This window comes from Pristiophorus japonicus, chromosome 14, assembly GCF_044704955.1.
Source record: "Pristiophorus japonicus isolate sPriJap1 chromosome 14, sPriJap1.hap1, whole genome shotgun sequence".
NCBI classification, from domain to species: domain Eukaryota; kingdom Metazoa; phylum Chordata; class Chondrichthyes; family Pristiophoridae; genus Pristiophorus; species Pristiophorus japonicus.
The window spans coordinates 80,767,778-80,782,779 of NC_091990.1; the positions used below are offsets into that span (position 1 = coordinate 80,767,778).

The 15,002-nt window shown below is 44.8% G+C and overlaps 1 protein-coding gene across 14 annotated transcripts in view; it reads right to left on the reverse strand.

The window, feature by feature from the left end:
* LOC139279420 (hatching enzyme 1.2-like) overlaps positions 1–15,002 on the reverse strand; it is a 330,762-nt gene that overhangs the window by 212,255 nt on the left and 103,505 nt on the right. For 10 of the 14 annotated variants that reach the window (XM_070898533.1, XM_070898543.1, XM_070898531.1 and 7 more), the window contains one exon: positions 8,735–8,881. The exons of the other annotated variants lie outside the window; for them this stretch is intronic. In XM_070898533.1, the coding sequence (XP_070754634.1) occupies positions 8,735–8,881 (147 nt within the window). The remainder of the gene's footprint in view (positions 1–8,734; positions 8,882–15,002) is intronic. 14 annotated transcript variants of the gene reach the window in all.

The following is a 15,002-nucleotide window of genomic DNA, read 5'->3' on the forward strand; positions in this document are numbered from 1 at the left end:
CCTTAATCAAGAGAAGGTTCATGAGGTTGATTCCTGAGATGAAAGGGTTGTCATATGAAGAAAGGCTGAGCAGGTTGGGCCTATACGATGATCTATAAGGTGATCTTATTGAAACATGTAAGATTCTGTGGAGGTTTGAGAGGGTAGATGCAGAGAGGATGTTTCCCCTTGCGGGGAATCTAGAACTAAGGGGCATAGTTTCAGCATAAGGGGTTGCCCATTTAAAACAGAAATGAGGAGGAATTTCTTCTCTCAGAAGGTCATGAATCTTTGGAATTCTCTACCCCAGAGAGCTGTGGAGGCTGGATCTTTGAATATATTTAAGCTGGAGATAGATGGATTTTTGTATGATAATTGAGTCAAAGGTCATGGGGAGCGGGCAGAGAAGTAGAGTTGAGGCCAATATCAGATCAGCCATGATCTTATTGAATGGCGGAGCAGGCTCGAGGGGCCAAATGGCCTACTCCTGCTCGTATTTCTTATGTTTCCAGCTCCATTTGGCTCTTAAGGGGGTGGTCATTTGAACCTGCTAATGCTCGTTTTCAGCTTTGCTGAAGTCATTCACTCATCTCTGGAGTTTAGGAAGGAACTGAAATAGCTGCTGGAAATCCCTCGTGAAAGGGCCACGAGTTTCAGCAATATGGTTCTGGAGGCATTGGTGGGTGCCCCAGAGATCAAGAGGGGCTCTCTGTTCCCTGCCTCGGGAAGGTGGCCAACACAGCACGCTTTCTATGCCATGTGGCAGGAGGTGGCCCAGGAAGTGTCGGCCAGCACTGAGGCGTAGAGAAGCCTCACCCAGTGCTGCAAGAAATTCAACAACCTATATCGGGTGGTGAAAGTGAGTACAAGCTTCCACACCTCCTCCATACCAGCCTCTCAACCTCTGTCTGCACACACTATGCAAACCCCCACTTCCCCACTACTCAATCACCAAGAATCTGCGGATCTTCACACTCACATCAGCATCTCACGCCTTGCCTACATTCACAGCTATTCAACCACAGCAGGCATATCTTCCACATACATAGCTGGACTATTACTCACACGAGTTTTTTTCTTTTGCAGGACAAGATGGCACATAACAGACGGGAGCAGCAGAGGACTGGAGGAGGGGAACCTGACCTGTGACCCCTCTCAGACCTTGAGGAGCAAGTGCTGCGGCTCAAGGGCTCGCAGGTATTGGGCACCATGGCCAGCGGAGATGTCAACCCTGGTGGGGGCAATGGTATCTTTACCCCATCTTCTTCTCAAATGCCACTTCCCCCCCTCCCCCCACATGCTTTATCACTTTCAGACCCCCTCTCCTTCTCTCCTATCACTTCCCACCAGCCCCACATCAGCATGCTTTATCACATTCCAGCTCCTGATACTGTCTGCATTCCTTGCTCCATTCCTGCCCCACTGCCCTCACCTTAATGCGACTCTTGTGCCATTTATGCTTTCTGAGAACCAGGCAGAAGCGGTATACCCTGCACCTGAGCGCTTTGCCCCCCCCCCCACCCAACATACCGTGGAGGGAGATGAAAAGTAGGAGGATGAGCCAAGCACTGCATCATTGTATCTCTCACCTGCAGGCACCAGCTCAGAGACTGGCACGACCAATTCGTTAGAGGTTAGCTTAGTAGAGGGGTCTGCACTAGGTGATGCACCGGGGCTGAGCAAGCTGCAGCAAGGCCAAGGGGAAAGGGAACCTCGAGAGCCATCTCCCCAGAGGGAGAGTTCGCGGGCGAGTTCTGCTCCACAGGATTCAAATGAAGACCCCGATGGGGAGGCATTCACACAAAGGGACATGCACTCTGACATCATATGTGCAATGACAAGGGTGCCTGAGAGACTTTCGGCAGTGGTACGGAGCATGGAGGAGTCCGTCTCCAGCATTGCAGAGAGCTCTCCGCACACCATGGAGCCCATCATTGCTAGTCTGCAGATGATGGTGGACTCCTGAGATCATGACTCCCAGACCTCATGACGCGTGTCATGGGAGATGTTGCAGCTTCTATTGCAGCACAGGCAGAAGCAACGCAATGTCTTGGTGCTGTGATGTAGAGCATGGTTGGTGCCATTAAGTCTCAGACTGCTCTCATGCAATCTTAGCTGGATGCCATGCATGCTCTGACTGATGCCATTGCCGCTGGATCCACCACTGTCCACCGGGGGTCGCAGTAGCTCACCAAACTGTGTTCCAGCAGATTAGTTGGGATGATGAGATTCTGCGCCGAGGAGGTGGTACTGTGTCAGTGGAGCAGGAACCTATTGTCCTCTCAGGATGGCAGCATTCCTGAACCCACCACTGCCACTCCGCCATTTTACTTGTCGCTGGTCATCACCCAGCCAGTGCTAACTGCCGCTGCCCAGCCTGAGGTGTTGTAGCCTACAGCCGGGCCTTCCAGGCCCAGAGCTGGTCAAGGACGTCCTGCAAGGCCATCTGTAGTCTCTGGCCGTGACACACAGCAGCGTTCCACCAGCCATGCTGTAGCCACAGGGGACACACTGTGGAGGAGCACTAGAATAATTAAAGCAAAGAGGGGATATAAGGAAATACACAAGGGTGATTATTAAATACATTATGAAACTGTTTATTATTGTTACATAAATTTTGATTGGACTGTTTCATCTTTGGTGTTGTCTCTCATTTCAGTTTTGGGGAAGGGAAAATTGATGTGGTGATGCTGTTCAGAGGAACCGGGATGGAATTTACCAGATGGTCATGGATTGCCCTTGCAGAATCGCGATTAACTCGCTGCCTCGTGCCTCCTCCATCGCTGGTGTTACTGCTCCTGCTCCTCGTCGTCCTCTTGCTCGTCCTCCTCTTCCTCAGGTGGTGTTGCTATGCCTGGTGCCAATGGCTGTGCCCTCATTATGGCCAGGTGGTGCAGCATGCAGCAGACGACAACGAATAGCGATACCCACTCAGGCGGGTACTGGAAGACTCCTCTCAAGCAGTCAAGGCAGCAGAACCGTTGCTTGAGCACTCCGATGGTCTGCTCAATGGTGTTACTGGTGGTGGCATGGCTCTCTTTATATGAGTGCTGGGCAGAATAGGGTTACGGAGTGGAGTCATGAGCTAGGTGGACAGCGGATAGCCCTTGGCTCCGAGCAACCAGCCGCGAGTTTCTTGTGGTGGCTGGAAGAGATCTGCATTGGATGAAGGCATCGTGGCTGCTGCCAGGATAGCAGGCATTGACGGTGAGGATTCTACCTGTGTGGTCTCAAACAGTCCAAGGGAGATAGAAGAGCAAATTTGTAGGCACAGTTCTGACAAGTGCAAAAACAATAGGGTACTAATAGTGGGGGATTTCAATTACCCTAATATTAACTGGGAGACTATCAGTGTAAAAGGTATAGAGGGCAGAGAATTCCCAAACTGCATTTTGGAGAACTTTTTTAGGTAATGCATAGCAAGCCCAACAAGAGGGTGACAGTTCAGGATTTAGTTTCAGCATAATTATGGATAAGGACAAAGATAAAACAGGAATAAAAGTTCTAAACTTGGGGGAAGGCCAATTTTGCTTGGTTGAGAAGTGATTTAGCAAAAGTTGACTGGATGCAGCTACTTAAGTTAGCGCAGTGGGAGAAATTCAAGAGGGAGATACATGGAGTTCAAGGTAAACATGTCCCCACAAAGAAAAAAGTAGAACTGCCAAATTTAGAGCCTCCTGGATGACAAGGTGTATATAGAGGAAGATAAGACAAAAAAGGGAAGCTTTTTTCGGATAACGAGGAAACTGAAACCATCCTTTCTACATCATACTTCCAACCACATGTTGGCAATCCTAATCTTCCTCTCCGTCTCTTCCAACTTGTGGTATTAGGAGTACCCTGCAGGTCTGCTCCTTCAACTAGAACTCCTTGAAATCCCTCAGCAGATTCACGGTTTCCGCGCTGAACTTGGACGGGGGGGTCCTGACTCTCTTGAAAAATTTACACGATCATGATGCTGCCAAAACAATGTTTGCCTTAGAGGGTGGCTTTCTTAAGGTAATACAGACCATTGAATTCTGCAATATCACACAACTTCCAGTCTCCCAAATGGCAAGTTCCCAAAATGCTGCCACCGGGAATTCATCTATAAACACTGAAACTAAGCTGCCTTTAGAAAATCTGTCAGGGTCAGCCACATCACTTCCATTGGGGCCAAATCGCACTCCATTTTTCCACTGAGATTTTCACCAGAGCAGAAATTCAGGGGTATTTTGTCCAACTCATTCTGTAAGTGCATGATTGCCTCTCCAGATTCAAATGCCCATCCTGATTTGTTATTGTCTGTGAATTTCATCACCTTTCACCAATTCTTGGAGCATTCCACTCAGGATTTCTCCATACCATCTCCTCAGTAGTGTTTGCTTCCTAAATGTCAGCCAATTTCTTATTCATTCTGGAGTTTCCTTTAAATTCCCACTGCTTTAAAGTTAAGTAGCAGCCTTCCATGCAGAACTTTGGCAAAGGCTTCTTGGAAGTTTAGGAATGCCACACTGTAAGGCTTTCCATAACCCACTTGGCATGTGAATTTTTCGAAAATATCAAGGAGTTTGGTTATACTGGATAGAAACATAGAAAATAGGTGCAGGAGTAGGTCATTCGGCCTTTCGAGCCTGCACCACCATTGAATAAGATCATGGCTGATCATTCCCTCAGTACCCCTTTCATGCTTTCTCTCTATACCCCTTGATCCCCTTAGCCATAAGGGCCATATCTAACTCCCTCTTGAATATATCCAATGAACTGGCATCAACAACTCTCTGCGGTAGGGAATTCCACAGGTCAACAACTCTCTGAGTGAAGAAGTTTCTCCTCATCTCAGTCCTAAATGGCCTACCCCTTATGCTAAGCCTCTGTCCCTTGGTTCTGTACTTCCCCAACATCAGGAACATTCTTCCTGCATCTAACCTGTCCAGTCCCGTCAGAATTTTATATGTTTCTATGAGATCCCCTCTCATCCTTCTAAACTCCAGTGAATAAAGGCCCAGTTGATCCAGTCTCTCCTCATACGACAGTCCAGCCATCCCTGGAATCAGTCTGGTGAACCTTCGCTGCACTCCCTCAATAGCAAGAACGTCCTTCCTCAGATTAGGACACCAAAATTTAACACAATATTCCAGGTAATGCCTCACCAAGGCCCTGTACAACTGCAGTAAGACCTCCCTGCTCCTATACTCAAATCCCCTAGCTATGAAGGCCAACATACCAATTGCCTTCTTCACCGCCTGCTGTATCTGCATGCCCACTTTCAGTGACTGATGAACCATTACACCCAGGTCTCGTTGCACCTCCCCGTTTCCTAATCTGCCGCCATTCAGATAATATTCTGCCTTCGTGTTTTTGATCCCAAAGTGGATAACCTCACATTTATCCACATTATACTGCATCTGCCATGCATTTGCCCACTCACCTAGCCTGTCCAAGTCACCCTGCAGCCTCTTAGCGTCCTCCTCACAGCTCACACTGCCACCCAGTTTAGTATCATCCGCAAACTTGGAGATATTACACTCAGTTCCTTCATCTAAATCGTTAATGTATATTGTAAAGAGCTGGGGTCCCGGTAGTGAGCCCTGCGGCACTCCACTGGTCACTGCCTGCCATTCTGAAAAGGACCAGTTTATCCCGACTCTCTGCTTCCTGTCTGCCAACCAGTTCTCTATCCACGTCAATACATTACCCCAATACCATGCGCTTTGATTTTGCACAACAATCTCTTGTGCGGAACCTTGTCAAAAGCCTTTTGAAAGTCCAAATACACCACATCCACTGGTTCTCCCTTGTCCACTCTACATTCCAGAAGATTCGTCAAGCATGATTTCCCTTTCATAAATTCATGCTGACTTGGACCGATCCTGTCACTGCTTTCCAAATGCGCTGCTATTTCATCCTTAATAATTGATTTCAACATTTTCCCCACTACTGATGTCAGGCTAACCGGTCTATAATTACCCGCTTTCTCTCTCCCTCCTTTTTTAAAAAGTGGTGTTACATTAGCTACCCTCCAGTCCATAGGAACAGATCCAGAGTCGATAGACTGTTGGAAAATGATCACCAATGCATCCACTATTTCTAGGGCCACTTCCTTACTGGGATGCAGACTATCAGGCCCTGGGGATTTATCGGCCTTCAATCCCATCAATTTCCCTAACACAATTTCCCACCGAATAAGGATATCCTTCAGTTCCTCCTTCTCACTAGACCCACTGTCCCCTAGTACATTCGGAAGGTTATTTGTGTCTTCCTTCATGAAGATAAAACTGAAGTATTTGTTCAATTGGTCTGCCATTTTTTTATTCCCCATTATGAATTCACCTGAATCCGACTGCAAGGGACCTACGTTTGTCTTCACTAATCTTTTTCTCTTCACGTATTTATAGAAGCTTTTGCAGTCAGTTTTTATGTTCCCAGCAAGCTTCCCCTCATACTCTATTTACTCCCTCTTAATTAAACCCTTAGTCCTCCTCTGTTGAAATCTAAATTTCTCCCAGTCCTCAGGTTTGTTGCTTTTTCTAGCCAATTTATATGTCTCTTCCTTGGCTTTACTTTCCTTAATTTCCCTTGTTAGCCATGGTTGAGCCACCTTCCCCGTTTTATTTTTACTCCAGACAGGGATGTACAATTGCTGAAGTTCATCCATGTGATCGTTAAATGTTTGCCATTGCTTATCCACCGTCAACCCCTTAAGTATCCTTTTCTAGTCTATTCTAGCCAATTCATGCCTCATACCGTCGAAGTTACCTTTCCTTAAGTTCAGGACCCTAGTCTCTGAATTAACTGTGTCACCCTCCATCTTAATAAAGAATTCTACCATATTATGGTCACTCTTCCCCAAGGGGCCTCGCATAACAAGATTCTCATTGCACATCACCCAGTCTAGGATGGCCAGCTCTCTAGTTGGTTCTTCGACGTATTGATCTAGAAAACCATCCCTAATACACTCCAGGAAATCCTCCTCCACCGCATTGCTACTAGTTTGGTTAGCCCAATCTATATGTAGATTAAAGTCGCCCATGATAACTGCTGTACCTTTATTGCACACATCCCTTATTTCTTGTTTGATGCTGTCCCCAACCTCACTACTACTGTTTGATGGTCTGTACACAACTCCCACTACCGTTTTCTGCCCTTTGGAATTCCGCAGCTCCACCCATACCGATTCCACATCATCCAGGCTAATGTCCCTCCTTACTATTGCATTAATTTCCTCTTTAACCAGCAATGTCACCCCGCCTCCTTTTCCTCTCTGCCTATCCTTCCTAAGTGTTGAATGCCCCTGGATGTTGAGTTCCCAGCCTTGGTCACCCTGGAGCCATGTCTCCGTGATGCCAATTACATCATATCCGTTAACTGCTGTCTGCGCAGTTAATTCGTCCACCTTATTCCGAATATTCCTCGCATTGAGGCACAGAGCCTTCAGGCTTGTCTTTTTAACACACTTTGCCCCTTTAGAATTTTGGTATAATGTGGCCCTTTTTGTTTTTTGCCTTGGGTTTCTCTGCCCTCCACTTTTACTATTCTCCTATGTTTTGCTTCTGCCTCCATTTTATTTCCCTCTGTCTCCCTGCATAGGTTCCCATCCCCCTGCCATATTAGTTTAACTCCTCCCCAACAGCACTAGCCAATACTCCCCCTTGGACATTGGTTCCGGTCCTGCCCAGGTGCAGACCGTCCGGTTTGTACTGGTCCCACCTCCCCCAGAATCGGTTCCAATGTCCCAGGAATTTGAATCCCTCCCTCTTGCACCACTCCCCAAGCCACGTCTTCATCTGAGCTATCCTGGCACGTGGCACTGGTAGCAATCCTGAGATTAGTACCTTTGAGGTCCTACTTTTTAATTTAGCTCCTAGTTCCCTAAATTCGTTTCGTAGGACCTCGTCCCGTTTTTTACCTATATCGTTGGTACCGATATGCGCCACGACAACTGGCTGTTCACCCTCCCTCTTCACAATGTCCTGCACCCGTTCCGAGACATCCTTGACCCTTGCACCAGGGAGGCAACATACCATTCTGGAGTCTCGGTTGCGGCCGCAGAAATGCCTATCTATTCCCCTTATAATCGAATCCCCTATCACTATAGCTCTCCCACTCTTTTTTTCCTGCCCTCCTGTGCAGCAGAGCCACCCACGGTGCCATGAACTTGGCTGCTGCTTCTCCCCACTGATGAGTCATCCCCCTCAACAGTACCCAAAGCGGTGTATCTGTTTTGCAGGGGGATGACAGCAGGCGACCCCTGCACTACCTTCCTTGCACTGCTCTTCCTACTGGTCACCCATTTACTATCTGGCTCTGTACCCTTTACCTGCAGTGAGACCAACTTGCTAAACATGCTATTCACGTGATATAGCCTCTCTGAATTCTTGCTGGCTGTTGTTTACTATGTTATCATGCAATTTATTTCCAATTTAATGGGACGACCCCAGCATTCATCAAGTCTCTCATGTTGACCATCAACACATCAAAAATATAATTTCTCGTGTTTCTAGCACCGTATGATCATTACATTTTATCCTTGGGAACCTATTTTGAGGTCTTTTAGCTTTCCATGGATTTTCATTAAATTCATAACAAAGTCATCAAGCACTAACAGATCCTGAGCAGTACTGTGTACTTTAACATTCACATTAAATACTAGAAAAATTAGAATAAGAGTGTTGAATCTACTTTTATCCATCACAAGCGTCTATTTATTAGTCAGTTATAAGATTAATAACAATCTAATATCCCATTAGGAGGACAATAAAGTCAAGTAACTTACTATAATTTGATCTGAAAGTATAAGGTACATAAATTTTCTTATTTATTGATGAAGGCCATAAGCAACTCTTGTCACCGCCAGAACAAATCGTATTAAGGTGCTCTCGATAATCTCCACCTATAATGTACTGCGAGGCACTGGTATTTACTATAAAAAGAGAAAATTAAACGTCAAGCAAGACATATCTAATGCTGTTAAAACATTGCTAAATGAAAAGGAAGGTTCAAGTTAAAATTCTGTATGAAATAATTACTATACTTTTTGTATTTGTACATTTATCTAGTACATGTATTTAATTATAAGAAAATAAGAAATAGAAGCAGGAGTAGGCCATTTGGCCCCTCGAGCCTGCTCCACCATTCAATAAGATCATGGCTGATCTGATCTTGGCCTTAACTCCACTTAACTTAACTTAACTTAAGCCCGCTCCCCATAACCCAAAAATCTGTCTATCTCCACATTAAATACATTCAAAGAAGCAGCCTCCACAACTCTCAATTCCAAAGATTCACACCAGTCAGAGAAAAAATTCCTCCTCATTTCCATTTTAAACTATGCCCCCTAGTTCTAGATTCCTTCACGAGGGGAAACATCCTCTCTGCATCTACACTGTCAAGTCCCCTCAGAATCTTATACGTTTCAATAAGATCACCTTTCATTCTTCTAAACTCCAATGAGTATCGGCCCAACCTTTCTTCGTAAGACTACCACTTCATCTCAGGAATCAACAAGGTGAACCTTCTCTGAACTGCCTCCAATGCAAGTATATCTCTCCTTAATTAAGGAGACCAAAACTGCATGCAGTTCTCCAGGTGTGGTCTCACCAACGCCCTGTATAGTTGTAGCAAGACCTCCCTACTTTTATACTCCATCCCCCTTGCAATAAAGGCCAACATTCCATTTGCCTTCTTAATGACTTGCTGTACCTGCATGCTAATGTTTTGTGATTCATGTATAAGGACCCCCGGATCCCTCTGTACCGCAGCATTTAGGAATCTCTCCCCATTTAAATAATAATTTGTTTTTTTATTTTTCCTAACAAAGTGGATAACCTTACATTTTCCAAGAATCAAGAATTATTATCCTTACCATTACTTGCTTGAAGGCATTTTTAATTTGAATTACTTCCCAATCTATATATTTTTTAAAAAGGTACCTACCCTAGCCTACACCAGCTAGAGGTAAATTTTCATCTATTGGCATTCCCAGCACACAGCTTAATGTGCTGGGACATATCGGTTTCTGGCATTCACCTGACATGCATGAAATTCAGTAATGGGAATGTCGAAAAACAAAAAAAATTACCCTTTGGTGTTCAAGATCAAATTTTTTTTAATTGTATAAAAGCAGAAAAAAAAAGCAAATAATTCAGACGTGTAATTTCAACTGTGGTTGCACACAGCTGGAATGGCATCTCTGAGTCGCAACCTCTAGATCAAGGCTTATTATAGATGCAGAGAACGCTCTTGCATGACCTGAGTCTACCGCTGGAAATTTACACTGCTGAGGAGGGTTATCTGCTTTATAGGTGCAGCAATTATTAAAGAGCTACACAATGCATTTAAAAGGTAAAAAAAAAATAGTACTGGAGAAATTAATGGGACTGAAAGCCGATAAACCCCCTGGACCCGATAGCCGACATCCTAGGGTTTTGAAAGAGGTGGCTATAGAGATAGTGGATGCATCGGTTGTCATCTTCCAAAATTCCAGATTCTAGAATATTCCCGCAGACTGGAAGGTAGCTAATGTAACCCCGCTATTTAAGAAAGGAAGGAGAGAATAAACGGAGAACTGCAGACCAGTTAGCCGGACAACAATAGTAGGGAAAATGCTAGAATATATTAAGAATATTGTAACAGGGCGCTTAGAAAATAATATTAGGATTGGGTAGAGTCAACATGGATTTATGAAAGGGAAGTTATGTTTGACAAATCTGTTAAGAGTTTTTGGAGGTTGCAACTAGTAGAATCGATAAGGGGGGACCAGTAGATGTGGTGTATTTGGAGTTTCAGAAGACATTCAATAAAATGCCACACACGAGGTTATTGATGATTAGGGCTTGTAGGATTGGGGATAATATACTAGCATGGATTGAGGATTGGTTAACAGACAGAAAACAGAGAGTAGGAATAAATGTAGGACTCCAGGATGGTATGCTGCCTCCCTGGTGGAAGGGTCAAGAATGTCTCGGAGCGGCTGCAGGACATTTTGGAGGGGGAGGGTGAACACAGCCAGTTGTCATGGTGCATATAGGTACCAACGATGTAGGTAAAAAATGGGATAAGATCCTACAAGCTGAATTTAGGGAGCTGGAAGTTAAATTAAAAAGCAGGACCTCAAAGATAGTAATCTCAGGATTGCTACCAGTGCTAGCGTAGGAATTGCAGGATAGCTAAGATGAATACGTGGCTTGAGGAGTGGTGCAGGAGGGAGGGATTCAAAATCCTAGGACATTGGAATCAGTTCTGGGGGAGGTGGGTCCAGTACAAACTGGATGGTCTCGGCACCTGGGCAGGACCGGAATCAATGTACTAAGGGAAGTGTTTGCTAGTGCTGTTGGGGAGTTAAACTAATATGGCAGGGGGATGGAAATCTATGCAGGGAGACAGAGGGAAGTAAAATGGGGGCAGAAGCAAAAGATAGAAAGAAGAAAAGTAAAAGTGGAGGGCAGAGAAACCCAAGGCAAAAATCAAAAAAGGGCCACATTACAGCAAAATTCTAAAGGGGCAAAGTGTGTTAAAAAGCAAGCCTGAAGGTTCTGTGCCTCAATGCGAGGAGTATTCGTAATAAGGTGGACAAATTAACTGCGCAGGCAACTATTAACCAATTATGATATCATTGGCATCACGGAGACATGGCTCCAGGGTGACCAAGGCTGGGAACTCAACATCCAGGGGTGTTCAATATTCAGGAAGGATAGACAGAAGGAAAAGGAGGTCGGGTAGCATTGCTGGTTAAAGAGGAAATTAATGCAATAGTAAGGAAGGACATTAGCTTGGATGATGTGGAATCTGTATGGGTGGAGCTGCGGGATACAAAAGAGCAGAAAACGGTAGTCGGAGTTGTGCACAAACCACCAAACAGTAGTAATGAGGTTGGGGACAGCATCAAACAAGAAATTAGGAATGCCGTGCAATAAAGGTACAGCAGTTATCATGGGCGACATTAATCTACATATTGATTTGGGCTAACCAAACTGGTAGCAATACAGTGGAGGAGGATTTCCTGGAGTGTATTAGGGATGGTTTTCTAGACTAATATGTCGAGGAACCAACTAAAGGGCTCGGTGATGTGTAATGAGAAAGGACTAATTAACAATCTTGTTATGCGAGGCCTCTTGGGGAAGAGTGACCATAATATGCTGCAATTCTTTATTAAGATGGAGAGTGACACAGTTAGTTCAGCGACTAGGGTCCTGAACTTAAGGAAAGGTAACTTCGATGGTATGAGACATTAATTGGCTAGAATAGACTGGCGAATGATACTTAAAGGGTTGATGATGGATAGGCAATGGCAAACATTTAAAGATCAAATGGATCAACTTCAACAATTGTACATCCCTGTTTGGAGTAAAAATAAAATGGGGAAGGTGGCTCAACCGTGGCTAACAAGGTAAATTAAGGATAGTGTTAAATCCAAGGTAGAGGCATATAAATTGACCAGAAAAAGCAGCAAACATGAGGACTGGGAGAATTTTATAATTCAGCAGAAGAGGACAAAGTGTTTAATTAGGAGGGGGAAAATAGAGTATGAGAGGAAGCTTGCTGGGATCATAAAAACTGACTGCAAAAGCTTCTATAGATAAGTGAAGAGAAAAATATTAGTGAAGTCAAACATATGTCCCTTGCAGTCAGAATCTGGCGAATTTATAATGGGAAACAAAGAAATGGCAGACCAGTTGAACAAATACTTCACGAAGGAAGACACAAATAACCTTCTGGAAATACTAGGGGACCGAGGGTCAAGTGAGAAGGAGGAACTGAAGGAAATCCTTATTAGGCGGGGAATTGATGGGATTGAAGGCCGATAAATCCCCAGGGCCTGATAGTCTGCATCCCAGAGTATTTAAGGAAGTGGCCCTAGAAATAGTGGATGCATTGGTGATCATTTTCCAACAGTCTATCGACTCTGGATCAGTTCCTATGGAGTGGAGGGTAGCTAATGTAACAATACTTTTTAAAAAAGGAGAGAGAAAACGGGTAATTATAGACTGGTTAGCCTGACATCAGTAATGGGGAAGATGTTATAATCAGTTATTAAAATGAAATAGCAGCGCATTTGGAAAGCAGTAACAGGATCGGTCGAAGTCAGCATAGATTTATGAAAGGGAAATCATGCTTGACAAATCTTTTAGAATTTTTTGAGGATGTAACTAGTAGAGGGGACAAGGGAGAACCAGTGGATGTGATGTATTTGGATTTCAAAAGGCTTTTGACAAGGTACCATACAAGAAATTGGTGTGCAAAATTAAAGCACATGATATTGGGGGTAATGTACTGACGTGGATAGAGAACTGGTTGGCAGACAGGAAGCAGTTGGGATAAACGGGTCCTTTTCAGAATGGTAGGCAGTGACTAGTGGGGTGCCGCAGGGCTCAGTGCTGGGATCTCAGCTATTTACAATATACATCAATGATTTAGATGAAGGAATTGAATGTAATATCTTCAAATTTGCAAATGACACTAAGCTGGGTGGTGGTGTGAGCTGTGAGGAGGATGCTAAGAGGCTGCAGGGTGACTTGGACAGGTTAGGTGAGTGGGCAAATGCATGGCAGATGCAGTGTAATGTGGATAAATGTGAGGTCATCCACTTTGGTGGCAAAAACACAAAGGCAGAATATTATCTGAATGGCAGTAGATTAGGAAAAGGGTTGGTGCAACGAGACCTGGGTGTCATGGTACATCAGTCATTGAAAGTTGGCTTACAGGTACAGCAAGCGGTGAAGAAGGCAAATGGCCTGTTGGCCTTCATAGCTAGGGAATTTGAGTATAGGAGCAGGGAGGTCTTACTGCAGTTGTACAGGGTCTTGGTGAGGCCTCATCTGGAATATGGTGTTCAGTTTTGGTCTCCTAATCTGAGGAAGGATGTTCTTGCTATTGAGGGAGTGCAGCAAAGATTCACCAGAATGATTCCCGGGATGGCAGGACTGATATATGAAGAGAGACTGGATCGACTGGGCCTGTATTCATTAGAGTTTAGAAGAATGAGAGGGGATCTCATAGAAACATGTAAAATTCTGATGGCACTGGACATGTTAGATGCAGGAAGAATGTTCCAGATGTTGGGGAAGTCCAGAACCAGGGGTCACAGTCTAAGGCTAAGGGATAACCCATTTAGGACCGTTATGAGGAGAAACTTCTTCACTCAGAGTTGTTAACCTGTGGAATTCTCTACCGCAGAGAGTTGTTGATGCCAGTTCATTAGATATATTCAAGAGGGAGTTAGAAATGGCCCTTACGGCTGAAGGGATCAAGGGGTATGGAGAGAAAGCAGGAAAGGGGTTCTGAAGTGAATGATCAGCCATGATCTTATTGAATGGTGGTGCAGGCTCGAAGGGCTGAATGGCCTTCAGTTTTGGTCTCCTTACCCAAGAAAGGAGATACTTGCCATTGAGGGAGTGTATTGGAGATTCACAGACTGATTCCGAGGATGGGGGGGTGGGGGGGATTGTCCTATGAGGAGAGATTGATTGACTAGGCCTATATTCTCTCGCGTTTCGAAGAATGAGAGGTAATCTCATTGAAACATACAAAATTCTTACAGGGCTTGACAATGTAGATTCAGGGAGGATGTTTCACCTGGCTGGGGAGTCTAGAACCAGGGGTAACAGTCTCAGAATAAGAGGTCAGACATTTCAGACTGAGATGAGGAGAAACTTCTTCACTCAGAGGATGATGAATCTTTGGCATTCTCTACCCCAGAGGGCTGTGGAGGCTCAGTCGTTGAGTATTTCAAGACAGAGATTGATAGATATTAAGGGATAGGGCAGGAAAGTAGAGTTGAGGTAGATGATCAGCTATGACCTCACTGAATGGCAGAGCACGCTCGATGAGCCAAATAGCCTACTCCTGTTCCAATTCTTGTTATGTATCTCAGATGATCACAAAACGTTACCGCAAAGTCACACTTAGCCTCAGCCTGCTGCACCACTCATCATATCCCTATCAATCTGCTTTCCCTACTCTACCCCTGCACATCCTTACACACACCAACTTATCTTGCACCTGCCCTCATCCCTCTTTCTATCGATAGTATCAGTTCCTATTTC